At 32.1% G+C, this 24,503-nt stretch overlaps 5 protein-coding genes across 6 annotated transcripts; 3 read left to right on the top strand and 2 right to left on the bottom strand.

Moving 5' to 3' along the window:
• The first annotated feature begins 1,349 nt into the window (after window positions 1-1,349).
• LOC129908382 (uncharacterized) lies at window positions 1,350-10,103 on the top strand. 2 transcript variants are annotated; one of them, XM_055984837.1, is made up of 9 exons: window positions 1,350-1,598; window positions 7,233-7,326; window positions 8,085-8,127; window positions 8,229-8,360; window positions 8,424-8,575; window positions 8,638-9,006; window positions 9,078-9,167; window positions 9,229-9,386; window positions 9,444-10,103. In XM_055984837.1, the coding sequence occupies exons 1-9, from the start codon at window positions 1,522-1,524 to the stop codon at window positions 9,940-9,942; spliced, it is 1,614 nt and encodes a 537-aa protein (XP_055840812.1). In that variant the 5' UTR covers window positions 1,350-1,521; the 3' UTR covers window positions 9,943-10,103. The 2 variants fall into 2 exon arrangements, with proteins under 2 accessions (XP_055840812.1, XP_055840813.1); XM_055984838.1 differs by lacking the exon at window positions 1,350-1,598 and adding an exon at window positions 6,946-7,041.
• Window positions 10,104-11,674: 1,571 nt separating this feature from the next.
• LOC129908381 (uncharacterized) lies at window positions 11,675-17,739 on the bottom strand. The gene is made up of 2 exons (XM_055984836.1): window positions 16,970-17,739; window positions 11,675-12,859 (listed from the first exon to the last, which is right to left on the bottom strand). The coding sequence occupies exons 1-2, from the start codon at window positions 17,426-17,428 to the stop codon at window positions 11,933-11,935; spliced, it is 1,386 nt and encodes a 461-aa protein (XP_055840811.1). The 5' UTR covers window positions 17,429-17,739; the 3' UTR covers window positions 11,675-11,932.
• A 1,433-nt stretch (window positions 17,740-19,172) lies between these two features.
• LOC129908380 (NADH dehydrogenase [ubiquinone] iron-sulfur protein 3, mitochondrial) lies at window positions 19,173-20,293 on the top strand. The gene is made up of 4 exons (XM_055984835.1): window positions 19,173-19,321; window positions 19,381-19,452; window positions 19,516-20,009; window positions 20,077-20,293. The coding sequence occupies exons 1-4, from the start codon at window positions 19,261-19,263 to the stop codon at window positions 20,236-20,238; spliced, it is 789 nt and encodes a 262-aa protein (XP_055840810.1). The 5' UTR covers window positions 19,173-19,260; the 3' UTR covers window positions 20,239-20,293.
• Window positions 20,294-21,901: 1,608 nt separating this feature from the next.
• On the top strand, window positions 21,902-23,323 carry LOC129908378 (DNA polymerase delta subunit 2). Its single transcript, XM_055984833.1, has one exon. It carries the CDS (start codon window positions 22,004-22,006, stop codon window positions 23,291-23,293), a length of 1,290 nt encoding a protein of 429 aa, XP_055840808.1. The 5' UTR covers window positions 21,902-22,003; the 3' UTR covers window positions 23,294-23,323.
• On the bottom strand, window positions 23,316-23,744 carry LOC129908379 (U6 snRNA-associated Sm-like protein LSm8). Its single transcript, XM_055984834.1, has one exon. The coding sequence runs from the start codon at window positions 23,649-23,651 to the stop codon at window positions 23,361-23,363; it is 291 nt and encodes a 96-aa protein (XP_055840809.1). The 5' UTR covers window positions 23,652-23,744; the 3' UTR covers window positions 23,316-23,360.
• Window positions 23,745-24,503: the final 759 nt, after the last annotated feature.

The following is a 24,503-nucleotide window of genomic DNA, read 5'->3' as shown; positions in this document are numbered from 1 at the left end:
GGTTAACATTCTTTCCACTGTCGAAGTAAGTCTTGCTCCAACATTTTCACCCACTCCCAGATCTTACAAAAACTAAAAAGTAATAAAATGATTGAAAAATATTATATGTGAGCTCCCCTCCGCCTAAAATTTTTGTGGTTACGCCGCTGGAAATGGGGTTAACATGAGAAAAATGTCTCTAAAAGCGAAGGGGCTCCTTTTCTGAAGTAAAACATAGCTTCCAAGCAAAATAACAATGTAAAGAAACAAAATTTTCCAACAAAAAAATTTAACAAATTGTGTAGATTTACAACCCCTAAATGCATACGAAGCCAAATATGGCTTCCGTACTTTTTACCCTCCCAAGACCAGGCCAATAATTTTTTTCAATACAAATCGGTTCATAGCATACACAATTAGATAATCGATCAAAAATAAACTTTTAATTCCACTTTACTTTCCAAACAAACGCAGTAATTAAGCCTGGTATGCTGTTCGCGCTAAATTTTTAGACGAGATAAAATTCCCATACAAGTTATCGATAATTATGGGATCCATTTTAGCCGGGATATTCTGCTCGCGCTAAATTTTAGCTCCCATACAAATTATCGAAAAATTTTAGCTGGGATAAAATGAGTCCCATACAAATTATCGATAACTTGTATGGAAATTTTATCTTGGCTAAAATTTAGCGCGAGTAGCGTACCAGGCTTTTAACCTAAAATTAAGCTCGATCTGCGTACCAGGATTATTGAAGCAATGAAGTTTATGAAGCCATATAAATTTGTCCAATTTGAATACATTTGAAAATATTTTTTTTTTTTTTATTTGTTTTTGTTTCAAATCTACACCGGAAATTTTGTATTTGCTCCAATTTTTTTTTCAATTTTCTCCACTACTGAGGATCGAACCCTGCTTCAGGAGCTTGCACTTCACACATACATGATTTTGTATTCAGTGCATCGGTGCCCGTTGTGTTTCAATTGTATAGGATTGTGTTGTATTCGGGGATTCCCTAACTTAAATAAATATAAATGCACAAGTGAATAGTGATGAGAATTGTTCAAAGAATATCGATAATGCTATCGAAGTACAGCAATCGGAAGTATTAATATGATGCCAAATATTTATCATAATTAATTAAAACGAACAAATACAACAACGTCTTTGGTTAACTTATGGATAATTGTTTAGTTTAGAAGCTTCAAATTATTTATACAAAATTCAAGATTAATATATTGTACCTACAATATACTATTATTTGTATCTATTTCCTCTCAAGTCGATGTTTTCCTCAAAAAATATCGATTTTTCTCTGGCACTGAATTACCCCCACCGCACATTCCTAGGCAAGACTGTGACTGTGTGCCTTTCTCCCATCTTCTATACAGTTCGAATCGAATTGCATTTTCAGTTTACTTTCCTTGCTTGCGTGTTGCGTGTAGTTAACTGTGGTTAAACAAGAACTAAATTACAAAAATAACTTTGTTGATATTATTTATTGATTAATGAAATAAAACCTGGGAGTGATATTCTTAAATAATGACGAAGAAAGCAATTGATTTTCATTCCAACTTTGCCGGTTATTTGGCTCTTGACAACCACATAATGTGGGATGCGTAAGTACATAAATCTTAATATTTTGCAATAATTGTCTCATGCGACAATGCAGCTTTGAGATTATTTATGGTCTATCATTGTAGGTATTATTTCTAAATATTATGTACAATGTTTTCTATGTCGATTTGCTTGCATGCAATTTTATTGTTTTCCTTTTGTGCATGCAAAACGAAACCCTTTCAAGAATTTGAATGGAATGAGGTAGATGCATATAATTACGTAGCTTTTGAATTTTAAAAATGCAATAACACGAAAAAGTGCTGGAAATTTAGTCTGTACCTGCAGCCCAAGTAAATATTTGGCATTGGGCACGTTCAGGAAATATTAGGGACTAGATATTTAGGCAACGTCAATTTCCGAATGGAAATTTGAGTAAATTGACTAAATTATGTCGTTTTCTTTCACTCAAATGAGAGTACCCTTTTAGTAATTATTTTTGCACTTTTGAAGGTTTTGTGTTCTTTGACGCCACAAAAGTGTAAAAAAAAATTACTCCGGAGTAATTTTAGTACTACGGAGTACCCCGGATTTACTCCACATTTTTAGTCAGATTTACACCGATTTGCACAGGGACTTGCACACACACTTATGAATTTGAAGTTTGACATTTTAAAATTTTGTTTGAAAATTGAAAAATGCGAAAAGTTTTTCTTTCAAACTTATTTGTTATTAACAAAAACAACCATTATGAATATATTTTCTACTGTATTATATTCCGCCAGATATATTTCTTCCATTTTTTCGTTAATTCTTCACTTTTCCCAAAATGAAATTGAAAACCGAATAAAAAAAATTTTCCGCCAGTGTTCTTCATCAATTAAAAAAAAATCCTGTGCCACATACAAAAAAATCCCATTTTTTTCTGCATTGATGGGATATTTTTATTTTACAATTATAAAATCAAACTAAGGGTGTGTGTTAATTGCGTGTATAGTAACGTTTTTAATTTATTCAAAAGTTTTCGTTGCACATAGACCTCACTGGAGTTGTTGTTTTTGTATATTTTGGGTTTTTTTTTGGAATTAAAATGCATAAATACAAGAAGACGTAGACGCACATAAGAGCAAAGGAGAAATCGATCTTTCTCTCTCTCTTGTTCTTATGTGCATCTCGTGCGTCTACGTCTTTCTGTAGAAGTCGTCATACGATAACAAGAACAAAATAAAACCAAATAAAATAACTGTCTTCAAAAAAATAATACGTGTGGAAGCGCGTGATACACCGAAACGAAAATCAAAAGGAAATTTGAAGATGATTTCTGCGCCTTACGTCTTCGTGTAGAAGCAGACTTATCAACGAACGCTTATTATGCTTCATATTTTATTAATATTAATATTTTTTCAATTCATAAAATGTTTTCCCTAGGCCTGTTATCACTATTTTTTTCAAGGAAATTATCCATTTTTGCCTTGTCACACACACAATTACAAAAAAAAAATTACTCTCATTATGTTCTTTCACACCAGAAAAAGGAGTAAAAATTTAGAGTACTCCTTAATAGAGTGAAAGAAAACGACATTAGTTTGGATGCGATGCTATTGTCAAATTTCGAAATTTATTTAAGAATTTTACCGGTCGCATGGGTAAGACACCACGTTTCACTTAACTGTAATGAATAAATAAAATTAATTATAACCGATAATGCACTTTTTAGTTGTTTTTCACATCAAATAAATTGAATTTTGCAAAATTAATTCTTTAAAAAAAACAATCTGCTGTCATGTTGACAAAAAAAACTTTCCTAAATTGGGCACGTTCAAACAGTTAACATAAAGCTATCGGATAGCTTTTTGTTGTTGTAAACAATGTTAAAAATTAGTAAAGAAACGAACCATTTTCTGTCAAAAAATAATCTGAAGGTATCCGAGAATTTTTGGTATACCTCAGGTATCCGAGTGATCAGCTGATAAAGATTTGGTTTTTTTTTTATTTTGATTTCAATTTGCGCGATTATTCAGCTTGAAAATAAAATAAATTTGCAAGAATTAAAGTTGAATTGATTGTACAAGTACTATGCAACAATAAAAAACCGGAATTCGCTAAAAAAAAAAACAATTTCCTCTTTTCAATATTTACATATTTTTTTGTAGCTGCTTTGTCAAGCTATCTGGATAGCTTTTCGTCCAAAGAGATATTCCAGATACGGGTATCCCAGATAGCCTATCCGATAGGTGTTTGAACGTGCCCATTGTTAGGGAAAATTTTCTTGCCTAACTTTCCAGTCAGCTTTCCAATAAAATTACATAAATTGGAAGGATTTTTTTTGACAGCTGACCAATCAGAGACCGAGAAATTACCTAAATATTTAGTCCCTAACGTTTCTGAACCTGCCCATTGTCAACTTGGGCTAGGGGAAGGGATGGGCTTAGCTGCTACTTTTTGGTAACTGCTACTTTTTGGTAACTGCTACTACCTGTTATTGCTACTTTACAATAACAAGTATAAATATGTACCTGTTACTGAAATAACAGTTAGTCAAAAAATTTTCACTAAATAAAGAGAAAGCAAACGCATTTTTTTGCTAGTTACATTATCCTTAATAGTTTTGTGCTTCCAAAGCCATTCTGTGCCTGAACTAGAAATTTTCTGTTATTTTGGTAGCTCTGAAAGTTATTGATTGATACTTGCAGTTCTGGCGAATAATCTGCTTAAAAAACAAATTCTCCTATAATACCTGTTACTCGGATGAAAATTCGCCTTGACTGAAAGTTATTTTATCCGAGTATTTTCATCCGAGTAACAGGTATTATAGGAGCATTTGTTTTTTTTCGCAAGCAATGTATTATAAGCTCATTGATAATTTTGATAAAGCAGATTATTTTCATCCGAGAAACAGGTATTACATACATTGTTACCGATAAAATTAATTAGTTTTGTTGTAGGACAAGAGAAAGTTGTTTGGATTGTTAGTAGGTATGTATTTTTAATTTTATCAAGCTCTTATTACCGAAATTTTTCTTGGATTGCATTTTAGATATGAAAATATTAACTGTTATTTCAGAAACAGGTATTTCGCCTGATTAGTAGCAATTTGTTATTGCTACTTTCCAATACCTGTTACTGAAATATTGCCGCATCACTAGCTACGAGTTGTATATACGTACTGCACGGATAAAAAGTATAATACACGGCTGGGTCGCACGAACTTGCTGTTAGTTTAGTTGCTTAAATTTTTAAAAATTCATATAGGTACATACATTAAAAATTCATATAAAATACCGCACGTTATGCATTCCCAGCTATTTTTTCATATTACTCTATAATCGTAATAACTAAAATGCGTTGCTTATTCTTTTTACGTATCTAATTGCACCAATCAATGTTTAAAAATATGAAACACCTATGTATGTACATACATTATATTATATTATTGATAAAAAAGAAGAAATAAATAAAATTGGTACATTACGTTCATGCATTTATTTTTTCTTGTGTTGTATGCAGGTATGGAAAAGTCGATACAATTGTATCGAATTCGATACAATTGAGTTTGCTCGAGTAAAAAAATACAATTTGTCTAAATTCGATACAATTTTTTAATCTGTGTCTTCAAAATTCTTTTGCAATATCTAAGATTTCAAAAAAAGAGGAAATCGAAAGAATTAACAAACGACAAATCTTTTTGTTTAAGTTTTTTTTTTAACTTAAATAAATGTTACAATTTGAGTGAAGTGACTTGTTTTTTTTTTTGAAAATTTTCATAAAACTGATCAAGCTGTTTTATTTTTTTCGACATTAATCAGCAAATATTAGGTCTGTTTAATGAATCTGATCTGCACAGAAAAGAACAGAAAAGATCCGAAAAGTACAAGTTTTTGTGTTTCATGAGAAAAAAACCCGCCCCAACTTGTTCTACAATCTGTCATTTTATGTTTCATGAAGTTTTTCAGCACAACAAAATTCAAGATTTTCTGATCCTACTTTTGGGGTAGAGCAAGTGAGTGAAAAGTGTCAATTGTCAGCTGTTTGTTTCATTGTGAAAAAATAAGAGAAAATAAGATTTTAAAAAGTGAATTTCTTACGAATTTTTGATTAATAACAACAAAAAAATTACGGAAATGTTAAAAGTGCTAGTTAATCATTTATTTGAGTAAAAAATCATTTCAAAAATGATTTTTGAATTTAAAATTTTTCAACTGATATAGACAACTGTCAATTATGTTAAATACGAAGTTAAACTTTTCTGTTCTTTCTTGTTCTGACAGTATTTACAAACTTTCGCTGCTCTGATCTATTCTGTCCTAGATTTTTTTCATTAAACAGACCTATTGAAAATGCTGTTCGAATCAGAAACTTATAAAGACGAAATGCCAAAACTGACTTCACTTTGTTATTAACTCAGAAGAAAAAAATTAAAACAATTTTCAAAGTAAAGCCCGAAGAGCGGCAGACTTTTAAATGGAATAAGCATTTTAATTATATGTTATTCAAAGTAAACACGTAAGTCTTTATCTTGGAAATGTAATTACCGAAAGTTTAAGTGTGTAAAACTAATTTTAAGTTCATAACTGACCCATTATCTTAAAAGCAAAATTGCACTTTTATTTTTGGGTCCCCAAAATGTTTGCATTTATTTTTCAATTTTTTTTTTTAATACTTGTAGTCTTCTGTGAATATGTACTTTACTATTTATTTTGTACCGAAATTAAATAATAATTACTCTTTTACGGAGAAAATAACAACATGGACATTATATAGAAAATTTAAGAGTTTTTGCAAATAAAACATTTTGATTAAATTTTATATTAATTTCTAGTATGAAAAATATATTTCAATACAATTCTACCCATTTCAGTACAATTCAAATTAAATTTTCAGTACAATTAAAAAATGTCATTTTCCTTCCCTGGTTGTATGTACTTGCCAAGTAGGTATGCGTACTTCGATTATTTTTGTTTTATTCGGGGATTCCCCAAAATGTTTAATTTTAGTTTTCGTTTCTTGGCAAACCAAACAATTTGAAATATCTGATTTTTAGGTAGGTTTTTTGTCAGTACAATAGAGTTGTTGATAGTTTTGTATTTCGATAACTTCTTGTTTAAAAAAAAGACTTGACTTGGAAAAGAAAGTTAAAAGTTTAAATTCTTTTGCAACTTATGCATTAATCAAATCAAAATATTAGTAGAAGCGATAAGCTCAACCTACCTGTATGAAAAAATAAGTTTAAAAAAAAATTATATTATGTTGAGCTATATAAATAAAATTGGCGTATTGACAAGGTGTTTCACAATAAGTCAACTGATGAGTCCAAGATTCCAAGTGAGCTCCACAATGCGATAAAGCTCTTTTTAAAAAAAATTGAACTTTTACAAAATTGGTATTTAACAGGTAGCATTATTTTTGATCCAAACCAGTTTGATGTTAAACGATTCATCCGTTTAGGCTGTAGATCCTTTATACAGACAAACAGACGGACTTCCGGGGCTCACTTTTTGCATTCTGGTAATGTCATGTATCATGTCATGTAGCATGACTTGTTCAAAGTAGGACAGTCATTTAATTAATCTATATTATATAATTTTTTTTGTTGATTATGTGCAGGGAGGAGCTGCTTATGCCATATACCTACCTACGAGTGCCATTCTGAGCATACAAAAAAATCTAATTATGGTTTTGTTTGTTTTTTTTTTTAGGTACACACCATCTCAATTCACTTTGTTCAAAGAAAAATTACACAATTTGTATCGACATGTTGGAAACTGTAGTTTGGCAACAATAAAAGCCATGGTAAGTTCTGATTATTGTGTAGTTACAAATTGAACGGTAAGGCAGTCTATTAAATGAATTGAATTGTTCAAATAGAAACTCAAGTCCAACCAAGCGGAAAAATGGGTTTACTTAATTAAATTTATCAACACTTATGTGGTTTTCGTTTGGTTAATTTATATTCTGTTTTGCGCGATCTGCATACTACGCTTTATCCGGGAAAGCCTAGTACGCAGATCGAGCTAAAGCTGATTTTTTTCTCCGTTGCTTCATCGTTTTTCTTTCGCAATGGCTTCCATTAGCTGTTTCCGTGAGACTTCGAAATCCAATCAGTAAAAATTTAACACAGAGTAAAAAAAAAAAAACAAAAAAATAAGTTGTAAATGCTTCGGAAAAATTTTAAACTAAATATACAAAAATAGCTATAAAATCAGATTGGATTTTCTTGAAAAAAGTTTTCTTACTTTTCTAAGTTGCAAACGGGTCAAAAGAAACAGCCTATGATAACACTCATCACTAAAAGCTTTTGACGTGATAACGTCTTCGCTTTGATTGAAGCCATTATGAATAAAGTAGCTCAAAAAGTACAAATTGATTTGGCCATTCGTTACTTCGATGAAACGAAAAGCATGGTCTGTAATCGATATTTAGAGACCAAATTTATGTATTTTATAAAATCCGAAGATACAAAGCATCTTTAAACGGGATCCGGTTTTTAAACAAACATAAACTTCTTTTTGTTTTTGCCACAAAGTTTACGTTTACTATCTATTTTTCAGGACAAGAATCGTCAAGCGATTTACGAGAGCACGATTGCCCAAGGTAGATTTAAATGTTTCTATAAAAATTTCGAAAATTCACATTTCGAAAATTCGATTGACTTATGAATTATTTTTTTTTTCAACTTTTATTTATTAATTTAGCAAAATATACAAACAAAAATTTGCTATCAACATTTATATTAGTAACTGTGGCTAAAGGTGAAACCTTTTTGAATGCTCGGGATGCAACTACATTTTCGGTCCATTTGGTTGTTCGGACTAGGAAATGTTTAAGTAAGTTTTACTTCACTAATTTTAGTTAAACTTTTATAGAAAATTTATGTTTTTACTCAAAAGAAAACAACAACAGTAGGAATTCTTGTATGATTTTTATTGACGAACATGGACGTGTCTACAAAAACTGGAATTCCTACATAGCTGATAATCTCTTACCGGAAGGTGTTGCACTGGCGCCTTCTAATGGCTGTTATTCATATGAAAACGGAAAAGTAAATTTGCAATTTTTTACAATAAAAATAAGGAAACTATTAAAGATACGGTGGTTTTATAGCTCTGCGTCGAATCTTGGCCAACACCATCATCTAAACCCAGGAGCAAATTGGTGGACATTACAGATGTAGCCGCAAATGTCGGTGCATTCACTGCTGCGGGAATAACTATAGCCGCACTAGCCTTACCAGTTGCTGCGCCTTTGATGGCACTGTCGGGTTTTGTAGGAATAAGTACCGGTATATATACAACTGTCAGATCGGGATGGCAACTCCAAGATCGTAGTAATCATGGGCAGACAATTGCTTTGACTGATAGTCAGTCAAGGGGTTGTTGGCTTGGTTTAACAACAGGAGCTTTGGCTGTTTCTTCATCTGTGACTAACAAATTAATTCAAAACCTTGCAACCGCGGGTCGTGATGTAACATTGGTATGAACCTGGTTTTTCAAATCATTGTATAATCAAAATATATATTTTTAATTGATTTTATTTTTTTTTAGTTAGAAGAAGTAGTGGTGAATGGAATGAATATAGCAGCAATGATGCTTTCGGGCACAGGTGTTGTTAACGGAGTTGTGTATATCATAATTGTAAGACTTATATTAAATAATCTGATAATTTGTTTCATGGTCATTCTTTATTTTTCTTCAGAAAATCGCAGATGATGAAGAAACCACACCAACTGATTGGCTTCAACTAGCTGGTTCTTTAGCAATATTTACACATTCAATTTATAACTATCGTTTGGCATCAAATATTATGTCGCAAAACAGAGCTTCAAGGGGTAGTTTATTCAAAAACTTAGTTAGGTAAGGGTTTTATTCAAAGATGCTTTTTTTAAATATTTTTAACGATGTTTATTTTAGACAAATATCTGACAAAATTTTCACTTCCACTAACTCAACACAGGGTAATGTAGATGTAATTCGTTTGACCAATATGATTCCCGATTCTTATATGAAAGTAAGCAATGCTTTAGCTCTAGCTGAAAAAGTTTACGTTACATATAACCATATTGTGTTGAGTAAAGATAATTTAGAGGATTGCATACAGTGCATTTTTCAAGCTGTGGGAGAATCGATAACACAATATTTAGCTGATAAAGCATTTGTGTTTATAGGCAGATTTGGATCCCAAGTGGAAGGATATATTAAAACAACTTTGTTCTATGAAACGGCTTTGTGGGATTTATACAAAAAGTGTGAATTCATTTTGAGAGATCTAACAATACGTGGTTTGGATGCGAGTATCAACAATATTTTTAGTTTGCTCTTGCAACATTATAAACAAATGACATGGAGAGACCCTTGTGATAAAGTATTTTGTTGTAAAGAATGCGGTGGTTCTTATACTGTGACGTCTTGAACTGAGACTTTAGAAGCACAATAATTATCACAACAGAAAGAACTAGCATAATTTAATAATTTCTCAAAATGGAGCATCTAAATTGTTTTATTTTCGAAAACAACTTACTCAAACTATATGTACAACTCAGACTCGATTTTACTTTCTTTTTAATAAAATATTTTGAAGAAAAAAAACTGTTCTGTATTTTCAGTATTATTATATTTAATGTTTTAACAAATAAATAAAAAATAATCAAAATATCTGCAAAGATCTATAGCTCTATTTTCAGTTCGTCTGATTTACAATATTGCGAGACGAGATTTTTTCTTGGTCATTTAAATCGTAAACCATTTGGTAATATTACGATTTTTTTTTTAGGAAATAGAAGAATGTGTGTGAAAATAAGGAAACTGTTTGGCCAAACATCGAAATCTGGATATCAATTTTACTCTCGCAACGCTCTCCTCTCGCAATATTGTGAATCAGGCATCATTAGTGATGCGGCTTAGCATCTAAATCATGCTAAGCTTTTGAAATACATTAAATTTTATTTGTTCGTTCATACTGATTCTGAAAAGAAGAGAAAATCGATTCCGGATAAGACAGAATTGGTAATACTACGTTCCCACCTACCCTAAATCCGAGATTTAGCGAAGTAGATTTAGAATAAATCTCGAGATTTATTTTAAACCTCGCTAAACCTCGGATTTAGGTTCACCTACCCTAAATCTAATATTTTCAACTACTTTCAATCCGAGATTTAGAATAAATCTCGAGATTTATTCTAAATCTACTTAGCTAAATCTCGGATTTAGGGTAGGTGGAAGCATAGTATAACAGAGGTACGCACACGCTCAAATAATTTAAATTTCAAATCGTAAAGACTAAGAATCAAATGTCACCTAACTTTTTAGGACATCTGACCTAATGGTCTGCGTTGAACTAGGGGACTGACTGACAAACTTCAGAATCATAAAAAGGATTCAAATTTTTTCTTCTGGCATTCCAAATCGGGTGTTTCGAACAGCTTTAAGAACTACGAAACAAATGTATATTAATCTAATCTTGTAGTGCCAGAATGATAATTATTTAAAAACTCTATTCAAAAAGCAAGCAGTCGTAGACTCCGTTCTAAATGAAAAATATACATAATATACATAGAGTTTGTTGGCGTGTGAAGTACCAAAAATTATAATAATAAATAAATTTTGATAAAGGTCAACATATTTTCTAATGTCGAATTCCTTTCAATTACTTGCAGTCGCTACTAAAAATTCGATTTTGGCCTGTTTAGGAAATTAAAAAAGGTAGCGATCACTTTTTGTGAATGTATTTGTGTCCATTTGACCGATGAAAAACAAAAGAATATACAAAACTTCATAGTAAGAACAAAATAAAGTAAAATTTGTTTATTTTGTTAAAAAAAAGATTTATATTTCACAAATAAAGAAAAAATTGATTTGGTTTGACGTTTTGCATTTGGAAAAATTGTAGTGTGTGTGAAAATTTGTGTAAATCCGTCTCAAGAAAGAGATCTAAATAGGATCGATTCTTCGGGAAAATGTACCGAATTTTTTTTCATTGGAATTTATTAAAGGAAAAAGTAGCGTCTGCAAGTCGACTACAGATCGAATTTTTGGTTCATTGCAATTCGACATTAGTTGTACAGTTTTTTTTTTTTTTTACAAAACACCTGTTTTATTACTTTCTTCTGATTCTTTGTTTTTATTTCATGTTTCTTTTAACTTACCTATTCTTAGTACATGTTGCCTTTTTTTGTTGGGGTTTTAGTGAAGTTTCTTTTTGACATTTATTATTTACTAGCGTCAAACACTATTTTTTTATTATAGTTTATACATACATTATTTACAAAACGGAGCTCTTCATTTCTTAAATTTAATCCAAGTAATAAATCAAAACAATTGCATCCACATTTCTATGAATAGCCATACAAAAGTTTTGTACTGAAAAAAAATATAACTTATCAATAATATTATAGATATTTTGTTCAATTCTCTGGCGAAACTATTTCCTCTTTAATGCATACACTATTGGGATCATCAGCCGAACGACAGATTTTTTTCTGTAAATGTCTCCAAAGTGTACTTTTTGGAACATTGAACACATTTGCCGCATGATTTTGAGACATTCCATTTCCCAAACAAGCAGTCACTGCTTTGTTAAGTTTTGCTTTCAATACTTCTTTTGACAATGGACCTCGTTTCTTAAATGTGACATAGTCGGGGAGCCTGCCTTCCTGAGCCAGTCGTACTTTATGCCTATGTAGAGTTGACATTGGTATATCGAGGGCTTGGCTTATACTTTTTAGAGAGTCACCACTCTTGAGCCGTTCACAAGCTGCCGTTATAAGTGGATTCTCACGAGTGGTTTTCATGTAGAGCGGATGCTTTTTAACTCTTCTCCACAAAACAGTTTTAGATATGTTAAACTTTATTGCTGCTTTTTGTAAGCTCATACCTTCATCTACAACAGCCAAGACAGCATTTTCTAATGCTTCCACTCTTGCTGATTGGGTTTCGTTGAAGTTTTGTAAACTAGCTCTTGATATTTCCTTACGATCTTCCGGACTTAGACCTTGAAATTCACTGAATTCATCTTTTAATTTTTTATTGGGTTTGACGTCTTTTTGGTCTGTGCTTGAGCAATGACTGCTGTCACCTATGGGATCATTTACATATTGTTCCATCAATTGAGTTTCTTCATCGTTCTTCTCAACTAATGTACCCACTTCGGCGGGGTCGATTTTCATATTCGGTGTTAAAGTAAATGTACCTGAGCTTTCTGTTAAAATATATTCGTTTGGATTGTTTGGAGTGATATTTTCGATGGTATAGCTGATCTTGTCTTGTTCATTGTAGACTTCGAGAAATTCAAGCTCACGCACGCTTGTATCACCGGCACATGTTTGCGGGTCCTAAAATGATAATGTTATTTAATTTATTTTCTTATACATACATAAGGGAGAATGCGGGAAATTTGTCTTTATACAATGATATTCAATTGACTGTAATTTTGTAATTAGAGTAGATGTCGGAAACGAATTCACTTTACATCGAAATTATCCTCCCAATCCCATTAAGTCGAACTATTTGAAGAACATTTTATTTATTACATCGACAAAATTAGAATTTAGGATATAAATTGTGTGATTTTTCTAATTTTTAAAATCATTTAAACAACGAACTTCGGGTATGTAAACCAAATACAACACTTTTCCAAGGTGCTAAATGGAAAAATAACCAACCGATGAGTATTAACAAAAAAAAAAAACGACAAAACGCAGACATTTCGAAACATGCTATGGAAGACTTAGAGAAAAGAAATAGAGAAATCCTCATTCATGTCTGAATATTTAAGGGGTAATAACACTTTGTGGACACGAAATCGGTTCACCATTTTAATCAATGTATAATACAAAGGAGAAATATTATTTTCTTTTGGGGTTTTTTTAAGTATATCCATAGTTAACAGAATAGGCAAATGTGAAAAATTTTAATGTTGTGAAATTTTGAAAATGGTGGCGTAGTTCAGGATGATCGCGAAATCCTGTGCTCCCATCGGGCGACCAACTAACTCCTACAGTTTTTAACCGATTGGTCTGAAATTTTGTGTGATCTTAGCAATGCTATTCTCCAGTGAAGTACGTAAGATTTTTTTGAAATATTGATTTTTAAAGAAATGGTATTAGTTTGAAAAAATTATTTTATTCCAAAAACGTACTTCAATACGTACATTGCTAAGCTTCACACAAAATTTCAGCCCAATCAGTTAAAAACTGTTTCTTCTTTGTTTTATACGCTGATGAAGATGGCACTCGATTTCGTGCTTAAAAAATGTTATTACCCCTTAAGAAATAATAGACAAAAGGTTAATGTTTCATAAATTAATTAATCAACAAGTCCAGCCACGTAAAAATAAAAAATAAAGAAGTTTGTTAGAAAAAAGTAGTTTTAATTTTTTGTTAATTTCTCGGAAAACGACAATATATTTCTGCATACAGTTTTCTGTTCTTGTTTAAAAACAATTGAGCATCAAATTTTAAAAACTAAATTAGAACTAAATTACGGGCATGTTTTTTCTATTACTCAGTAGCTACTCATTTTTGATTTTATTCGCAAAACAATAATAAAAACTACACAAGTAATTATTTGTTTTTATTGTTTTTCGAATAAAATAAAAAAATGAGTAGCTACTGAGTAATAGAAAAAACCACGCCTTATATAGTATTATGAAAAAAATTAGTTCGATTTTTTTTCAATTTTTTTTTTTTTGTTATAATTTTGATTTTCAGAATTAATTTTTCAAAAACTATAACATAAAATGGCTTTATTTACAATTGAAATAAAACACGAGATTTTTGGCTTTACGAAAAGGTATGGCACGTTATTGTATTTGTTACCGTTGATTCTAATAATTTTTTTTCCAAATAAAGTCATTTTTTTAAACAAAGGGGAATAAACCCCTCCCCCTTCCATACGATTTCTTTCTTGTCTCGACCCAAGCTACACGTTCTATCTTTTTGGCACATTCATCCTGAATCACCATGTATAAAAAAGGGATACGGTATCAAATGGTAAGCATTTCAAATTTTTCAAATTCTATAATGGTTTATAAAATTTATTGTATGTGTTGATGAATGAAAAAAAAATGGACAATGGACAGTGTTCTATTTATTTTGTGAAAAACGAAAATAACATCTTATTGGCTGGAGATTTTAACAAAGGATCGCAATACGTAAATGATGTTGGAGATTTTAACTGATCAGTTGCTTTCTTAGATTGTGAACCAACGACAAGAATAACCGAAGTTTCTGCGAAGTTAATAGACCTTATAGTTATATACTGAGATATTAGATCTCAAATTAAAAACATAATTAATGCTAATGATAAGATAACGGATTATAAAACTATTACAGTAGAAGTTAATATTAAACGGAAATCTGATATACGAGACCAAATATATAAAATGATTCGTTACACAAGAAAGACTTTTTTTTTGTTTCGTGAATGCTAATAACTTCTACTTTGACATTCTTTGAGGAACACTTAAACGCCTGATAAAAATTTGGTGAAAAAGTGACTACAAAACTGAAAAATAATGAGTGGTTCAATTCATCCAAAGACTTCTCAAAAGGGTACAATGAAAATGAGACTCCCTCTGGAAAAATCAAACATCACACAACATTCGATTTCTTTGTGCCGTGACGAATACTCTATTATCTATTTGATTTCTCTTCTGAGAGTGGTTGCTTGAATAAGGAATGAAAATTACACCGAATGAAACGATTATGTTTGTTTACATCAGTTAGAGTAATCGGTGTACTCAATGCACTCGGTGACAGTTATGTCAATTCAAGAAAAAAAAACTTATCATGATTTTTAATATGAGATCCCAAAAAAAATCATGAGATTGCTTATTCTTCATGGAGCTCTTACAAAAATCAATAGCTGTGTTTTATTTTCCTCGTGATCCGGATCAGATCATTTATTTATTTGCGAAACAATAACAAAACAAAACCCTGCTTTTGTTGTAAAGCTAATAAAAACAATGAACTGATCCGGATTACGAGGTAAATAAACCACAGCTAATATAAACTTATAAAAATTTCAAAAACAAATTAAGTTAAGAGTGGATATCTCCAACTTTCATAGGATAGGCCATTTTCTGAATCTTTTAAAACTATAGTAAGAAAGTTTGATTATAATAGCTACATAATGTTTGTGTAAAATTAAGTTTTCAACAAATTATTGTTTTTCTTATTCTTTTGAGAAATTCGAAAAATCATGAGATTTTCAATGAATTCATGAGATGGGGTTAAAAAATCATGAGAATCATGATAAATCATGAGTTTCGGCAACAATGCTCGGTGTATTTGCTTACAAGTACCCATTTTTGGGTACTCTGAACCAAATGTTTTGAAATAAATGGGTACAATACTCCCTATGGGAAAACATTCATTCGTTTTGTTTTGAAAGATTTAATAGAGCGTATACGGTAATTGAAGTAAAATCGAAAGTCTTGGAACTAGTTTTAAGACATTAATTGCAGGCATTGTGCATAACTGAAGACAGAATCAATAAAAAAAACTCGGAAACTATTTTTGAATTTAAAACAAAAATTTTAAATTATATATAATTAAAGGTTCACTAATATTTTTTAAAAATGTTAAAAAGAGCAAAAAATATAACTTACTCTAAAATTTTTTGTAAAATTGTAATTATTTTCTTTTTAATTGCACAAATTGCTAAATAAAAATCAACAAACAAACAAAACTACAAACTAGGGAGGTGCTTGTTTGTATGCTTGGGCCTTCACCCCATTTCTTCCGAGCTCTATAAAATTTAAACATCGGCGTAAATCAAAATTGTTCTAAATCCACTTTTTGTTTCTTTTCAGCAGATAATGTAATTTAATGGGACTTAGAACAATAAACACAGGTAAGTAGCCTTGTTAAAATGTGACCCAAATATTCTTGATTGTTCTAAGCCCCTCATATTTTGTTCTAAGTGTACTTATTTAAGGAAAGTGCGTACTTGTATAGGAATTGTTCTATGTCCAATTTTGGGTTTTTAGTTTTAAAAAATATTTAAAAATATTATGCACCTACTAATGAGGTAAACTTGTATGGTTTATTCAAGAGAAAAGAACAAACTTTATAAAAAACATAACTTGAATGGCGAACGTGCAGAAAAATTTCGCTTTAAACCAATTTGAAACTTAAAAAACGTCCCCTGTAAAATTTGCCTTTTGTGACTTAGAACAATTTTGCTTTACGCCGACGATATGTACTAGAACTAAAAAAAGACTCATTCCTCATAATTCGACTAACATGGCACTTCAATTGAAGGACCAATGAGACATGAGAATAAGGAAAATGAAATATCTACATTATGTGGAAACCAGAACTTTTAGTTATTTCATAAATAAATTGGACTTAACAAGCCATCTAGTCTCTTACAAAAATAAAAATACCCAGCTTCCTATTTATTTAAACGAGAATCCTAAACACAATCAAACTACTTACCTCTTCTTCATCTTTATCCTCAACTATTTCTTGCTCCGGTTCAGCTTCCATAAGTTCCTCTTCTATCTCGGGAATATCCGATTTCACGTTATTTGCAGAATAACTGGTTGCACATTCAAAACTAATGGCACTCTTGATGCCCAGCACATTAATAGCCTCGAGAAAGTCGGAAAGATTAGTCGACGACAAACTCGTCTCGCCCATATAAACGAAGCTCAGTACACTGTCAAGAAGTGAACCTTTTATATCGGGTACTATTATGGTGGCTTCCTGTCCCACAGGCAAATCATTTAGAATGTCACGCAATAGATCGCTGCAGGAGCATAGCACAAAACGATTGGCTTTCACAGATTTGCCTCGGCAAGTTATTGTAACGTCACAGGTTGCTGGATCGTTTTTGAGAGCCTTTTGTATGTCGAGGATGGTTGCCGTGTGGCCCATCCATTTGAGATGATTCATTTTATTTTTAGTTTTGCTACTTTTTGGAGATGTGAATTATTTTATTCAATTCCACTTATAGGGAAATGCGGAAGAAATATGATGATAAAAAAATGTAAACAGGAATTTTGATGAATTAGCAATGTTCCGCGTTTTTATTTTGTTTTGTTATTTTGAGACGTTCCGATGAGGAAATTATTCTCGTTTTCACTTTGGCCACAGACCCAGAATCCAAAAAAACCAAGCGTAAATTGAATCAAGAAGAAAAAAATATTTTTTGGGAAATGGACGACGACACAAAGACGAAATGCGACGTTCTCGATTCGTTTCGTTGGAAATTCACTGAATGGACTATGAATGAAAGCATTCCATCATATTATAACAATACAGCGGCTTTTCAGTTGAAGTGGAAGAAAAATATTTGCGTTCAAGAAGTTAAACCTAGTACGCACTTCATGAATTTTGTTTTATAAAAATTTTCTTTGTAAAGAAATTTAAATCAAGAGATTTTATAGTCTGGGTTCAAATTATGGCATACGTTTACGTTTGTTTTGATTGTTGCTGTCTCTATTTTGTCAGTAATAATGAAAGAGACATAAATAGCGACAATACATTAACGTGTGTTTTTGTAATCGTACGCCGTTATTCGTCCCCTATTTTCAAAAAAAGCAAATAAATTAGCAAAAAATGTTTTTGAAGACAGAATTTAAGATTTTTGCATGATTGTTTAAAATTTTTCAGTCGGTAAAAACTATCCAATTAATCCTTTACTACAATGACCTAAAAGCCTTAACTACATTAGCCCTGTTCCTTTGGGAGGTGGCAAAGTACTACTAGTAGCTTATTAGCGATTTTCAATGGAACGCACTTTCAACGAATTAAATTCAAATCGTATCTACTCGGGAAGAAGAACGTGAGTAAATGATAGTAATAGATTCACAAAAACATCAACTAGTAATAAACTACCACCTCCAAAGGAACAATGCTAGCTCAAAAAGTGAAAAAGTACAAAAGTGAAAATTTTCAAACGCATTTTTGAATAGTTTTTCGGATTGTAAAATTAAAACAAATGATGCAGAAAGCTTATTTTTTGGTCTAAAAAACAATTCGTATACTCTTTTTCACAAAAAATTTCAATTTCAAATTTCTGAGACTCTTTTTTGACGTTTCTTTTTCCAGTCTTTCCTTTTTCAACATTCCCTTTCATTTCTTTTTGCTTCTTGGTGGAATACAACAACAACAATACTTAAATCAAAAAAGAAATGTCAAATTTGAGTCTTTGACTCAAGAGGCATCGTGTAAAGGCTTAACTACATACACCACTTTTTCAAAAAGTACAAAAGTGAGAAGATTTTTTTACTGGCTATCGCAATTGTTTTGTGATAAAGAGTATACAAATTGTTTTTTAGACCAAAAAATAAGCTTTTTGTATCATTTGTTTTAATTTTTCATCCCAAAAAACTAAACAAAAATGCGTTTGAAAATTTTCACTTTTGTACTTTTTCACTTTTTGAGCCAATGTAGTTAAGCCTTAATAGTACGCGCCTCACAAAATGATTATCAAAAGAAAATTCGAAAAAAGAGGCTTCGTGTAATAGCTGACATTCTAACTAGAATGTCAACATTCGGATGTGTGAGCAGCTTAAATTCGTCGTTTCTCAGCCAGCTTTTTAGAGTGAACGCACCCATTTTCATTGTTCCATATTCTCATTTCATTCCACGTTTCAAATCTTCCTTGTCAAAATAACCAGCCGCTGTATTAAATTCATTACATAAATCTGTCAAAAAAAAATCATTCGAAAAAATTAAAAAGATTCCTGCACAATTTCGATTGCCTTTTGCAAAATAATTAAATGGCATCATTGCTAAGGAATCTAGGAAATAAATTAGCTACCAATCTGGTAGCTAAAAATGGTATCTTTTTAACAAAACTCAAACAAATCGAAACCATTTTAACACCATCTATTATTTAGCATCATCACCAGCCAGTCGCCTAGCTCTTGTGAGATTTGCAAGCACTACCACAGGAAAACCCGATGAACGACGTAACACATTTTTTTTTACAAATTAAATTATCAATCAAATACATAAGTTCTTTAATCTTCTAGCAACTGTCCGTAAAGCAAATGAGACGGCTCGTTCTCATTTGACCGACTTTGGACGGTACGTTGCCGAATGCATGCCAAAGTATGTGCAAAAGGTTCAATTAACCGCTGGCGATGAACTCGAAGTTCTTATCTGTCCCGAAGGAGTTGTGCCTGTATTACAATTCCTTAAGGACCATCATCAGGCTCAGTTTGCCAATTTGGTTGACATTGGTGGCATGGACGTGCCAAGTCGCAAATACCGCTTCGAAGTTATTTACAATATTCTGTCGTTGCGTTACAATTCGAGAATTCGTGTCAAGACCTACACCGATGAACTGACACCATTAGATTCGTGCAATGAGGTATTTAAAGCAGCCAATTGGTATGAGCGTGAGATCTGGGATATGTACGGTGTGTTCTTCGCTAATCATCCTGATTTGCGTAGAATTTTGACCGATTACGGGTTTGAGGGTCATCCACAACGTCGTGACTTCCCATTGTCGGGTTATGTTGAGGTAAAAATGATTTTTCTTTTTTAACTCTTGCTGTGGGACTTACAATTTAATTGTTTTCTTAATTTAGCTCCGATATGATGATGAGAAAAAACGTGTGGTTTGCGAACCATTGGAATTAGCACAGGAATTCCGTAAATTTGATTTGTCTGCACCTTGGGAACAGTTTCCAAATTTCCGTAATGCTAATCCACCAGCAGTGACGGTCGATACCAAAGACCAAAAGAAGTAGAATCAATCCAATTGTCTGTTAAATATTTCAAATAAATAACTAAATATAAAATGTATATAGTCTATTACATTGGGTGGGAGGTGGATAGTATGCAAAAAGCATTATTTTTGCATCAAATAGGTATCCGTTTTCTGAAATTTGTGGAGATTTAAATTTATCCACTACGAATAAGTGATGGCTTTTGTCGGGACTCGTTACAAATCTTTGATACGAATAGAATTATTATGAATCGTAATTCTATTCAAAAAATTAAATTGAATGTGTAGAAGAATCTAAGTCCGTCTTTAGTTTTAGTCACTTTAAAAAAAAAATTTTTGAAATTTATTTAAGAATACTTTTTCAGAGACCCTTTAAAGTACGAGGTCCCCAGTAATTGTGCGAATTGGCAACAATGTAATCCATTTGTATGGTATGTACGGTCCTAGGCGCCACTATTTTTAAACTTACTTTTTTAGAAAGACAAAGGTGGCACACTAATCTCTGTTCAATCTATTTTGAAGAGGTGCCATTATTTTTAGCCATTTTGCTATGTGGTAACATTTCCGCGGTTCCATGAATACCCAAATAAAAGCTTGACCACACCGAAGAGTATGCGGGAGTGGTTTTTTTATTATATGCAGACATACTCCTCATACCATCCGCTCAAAAAAAAAAATAATAATGACTGCTCATTTAAAACCAATCAGCCCTATTGTGAGTTTCACGTGAACAAGATTCCACCCGGAAAAATTGAATTTCACTTTTCATTATTGTGAGTTCCGGGCGTAAAGTTGTTCACGTTCGGACTTCTCCTTGTATTTTCAACTTTTTTTCAGGTAATTTGCCTGTTTTCACTAGAGCCGAAATGAGATAATTACCCAAATTATTTCATTTCGAATGTCAAATTCCATAGAAAAAAAATTGAATTTGTAATCTAAACTGACCTAATTTGCGAAATCATCTCATTTGGGCTGTAGTTATAATAGGCTATTAGAGAAATAATTTCGCAAATTATCTCATTTCGAATGTAAAATCGTATAGAAATGCATTAATTTGAAATTATGGACTGAGCTTTCCATTGACGATTTTTGCTCTTGTTTTAATTTGGTCATTTTAAAGCGAAAGGTCGTCGAATGAGATAGAACGGGAAAAATCCTATAAGTTTTTCTGATGTCGTTTTCCAAAATTCAACGAGTGACACTTCTAGCTATATAATCACTCCAAAAGGAGTGATTTCAAATTCCAAAATTGAAAAAGGAGTGAATTTTTGGAGTGAATTCTTCACTCCCAAAATTTGGAAGGAGTGACGGAGTGATTACCAATACTTCTACATTTGACTTCATGGACTGCTTGTCAAATTGTTGGGTGGTTGTTTGAACTTTTTTTTGTGAAGGAAATTATATTTATTTACAAAAAAAAAATCAATTAAGTATTGTAAAAAATCACTAAAAGTGAATTTAAAAGATTGTGTTATTATTTTATTCATTATTTCGTATTACAAACACATGCAAAGCAAACGTCAAATCACTCCACTTGTCAAATTCTTCGTGAACAAATTCCAAAATTGCACGAAAAAGGAGTGATTCACTCCCATAATTTTGGAAAATGACATGAACAATGAACATGCCTACTTACAGTCGCACTTCATTTTTAAATCGAACAAACCTCTGCACACGCCAAAAAACTCAAATTTGATGTAAAATTTTTTGCGGGAATTCAAATTTTGTTATTATTCGTCCATATTTCTAATCCCCCAAAAACTATTTATTAACAAAAAAAAACTAAAATGTCTTCAAAAATCAACAGACTTGAAATCTCATACAAAAACCTATCTGATAAATTTCTAATAACTACACAAAACTACCAAATGCAATTCTCCCATTTATACGCTCACCGGCTTAGCGAATGCACAAAACTTTTAACTCCCAAAGTACTTGCAAAATGGGGAACAGAGTTTCCCATTAAAAAACTTTGTGAACTTCGCGAGGATGTTACCGAAAAGTGCATTCTCATTGGCACATTATTCAAACATCAAGCTTTTAAGCCAAGTATTTTGAGAGAAATTTCTGAAGAGAATCAATTGGCACCACAACCTCCCAGACAACATTACGCCGATTCTGATGATAAGCTAATTTTAGAAGATGAACTACAAAGAGTTCGTCTATTTGGTCAAATCAATGTGCGTTTTATGGCCACAGGAGTCGTGTGCGCTGTTTTGGGAACAATCGAAGACGATGGAAAGTTTATCGTTGAAGATACAGTTTTTCTAGAAAGTGGACCACAAAGAGAGTTGGCGTCACTCCCCAAACCAGCAAGTATTATTCTTATATCAGGTTTAAATCAGATTCACTGTCATGAATTCAGTGAATCGCTAAATATGTTCCAACATTGGCTAAGTGGCAACATCGATCCAAGTGTGAAGAACTGCACACGTCTAATAATAGCCGGTAACTCTGTGCGTTCTTGTGCAGAAAGGAAACAATTTGGCTTGCAAATGAAATCTAGCGAATCGAATGACACTGTTCTGGCTGTGAAAAACTTGGACAAATACTTTGCCAGTTGGTCACAATCGATTTACATCGATTTGATGCCCGGTGAATTTGATCCGGCGACATTTATGCTACCCCAACAACCATTCCACCGATGCATGTTTCCACAAGCTTCAAGGAATTCCTCGTTTCACAGCGTCTCTAATCCATATGCCTGTGAAATTGGGAATCGATTGGTAGTTGGTACTTCAGGACAGAATGTTAGAGATTTGCTACGCAACACGAACTTGGAGGACCCGTTGGAAGCCTTGCGTTCGACTTTGCAGTGGGGTCATATCTCTCCGACGTCGCCAGATACCCTAGCATGCTATCCTTATGTGGAAAGCGATCCATTTATAATGAAAGAATGTCCGTCGGTGTATTTTGTCGGTAATTGTGATGAATTTAAAACTGAAATACACAATGGCAGCGATGGACAGAAGACTCGAATAGTCTGTGTTCCGGAATTTTCAAAAACTCAAAGTATTGCTGTTGTTGACTTGGATTCTCTAAATTGTAGAAGTGTTTCATTTAAAGTTGTTGAATAAAAAAAAGATTTTTGTTTGTTTTTTATTGAAGATAGATTTTATTTTTTTTTTATCTAAATAGAAAATTCTAATGTATAACTGGACCAAGTGGTTCTCCTCTAATTGTACTAAAATCTAGTCTTGAATCAATGGCTTCATCTATTTGTCCAATCACTGCAATGTTATCACCTCGAATGATATGCAGGCCCAGCACGATTTGTTCGATGCCGGCTGTTGTGGAGAAGACACGTTCGTGGGAATCATCTAGGATTATATTGATTGTTTGATCAAAGCCTTTGAGAGTTCCAATGAAGTTTCTTCCGTCGGCAGTTATTATCGATACTGTGTGGTTAACATAAGCTTCTAAGCCGGATGCCATTATGTTTTTGTTTTGAAAAACGTTTACTGAACTGTTTGGAGTTAAAAAAAAAATTAAATTATTTTCTGGCACCGCATTTGTTGACAATTGGAATGAAATTGACGCTGGAAGTATGGAGGCAGAAAAAACTTATTGGAAATAAGGTTAGTTTGTTTTAAATTTTTAAGTGCAAACTACGTTATCAGCCATGTTCCCTTTTAGAGGTGCCAAAGAGTTTATAAGCAGCGTTCTATTGGAGGAGGTTGAGTTCTCATTTGCCTTTAGTAATAGACCCGAATTTATTATGTTCCATTGAAAATCGCTTGTAATTTACTAGAAACTCTGAGTTTCCATTTTTGTGCGAGTTTTAAATTATAAAAAAAAACTACGTTTGGCACTTTTTGCAAAAGTACAAAAATTAAAATATTTTTTTTTCTTGAAAGCACAATTATTGTAACATTTTCACTAAAGTCTTTAAAGTGATATAATTTCACAAATTTTCGAATGCCAAATCTTAAAGAAAAAATATAATTCCATATTCGAAATGAGATAATTTGCTAAATTATCTCATTAGGGCTCTAGTGAAAACAGACTATAAAGCCATAACTACAGTGACATAAAAAGTGAAAAAGCGGAACAAACCTTCGATTTAAAATTGACCTTCTACTGCACTTGCGCCATTATTTTAATTGCTTGAGATTTGTTTTCAATTTCACTTGTGTTCAGAATTCAACTCGGACTGCTCAGTTATTTTATTTTGAGTCCATCGATCACGCTCTGAACAAGCTCAGGACACGTTCAGAACAAAAAAAGAAATCAAAATTTGAAGTTCAGAATGTTCAGAGGTACAATTTTTTTTTTGACAGTTCAGAC

This window comes from Episyrphus balteatus, chromosome 2 (assembly GCF_945859705.1).
Source record: "Episyrphus balteatus chromosome 2, idEpiBalt1.1, whole genome shotgun sequence".
Lineage (NCBI taxonomy): Eukaryota > Metazoa > Arthropoda > Insecta > Diptera > Syrphidae > Episyrphus > Episyrphus balteatus.
The sequence above is the reverse complement of the archived record's forward strand: the minus strand, read 5'-3'. Positions and strand labels throughout refer to the sequence as shown.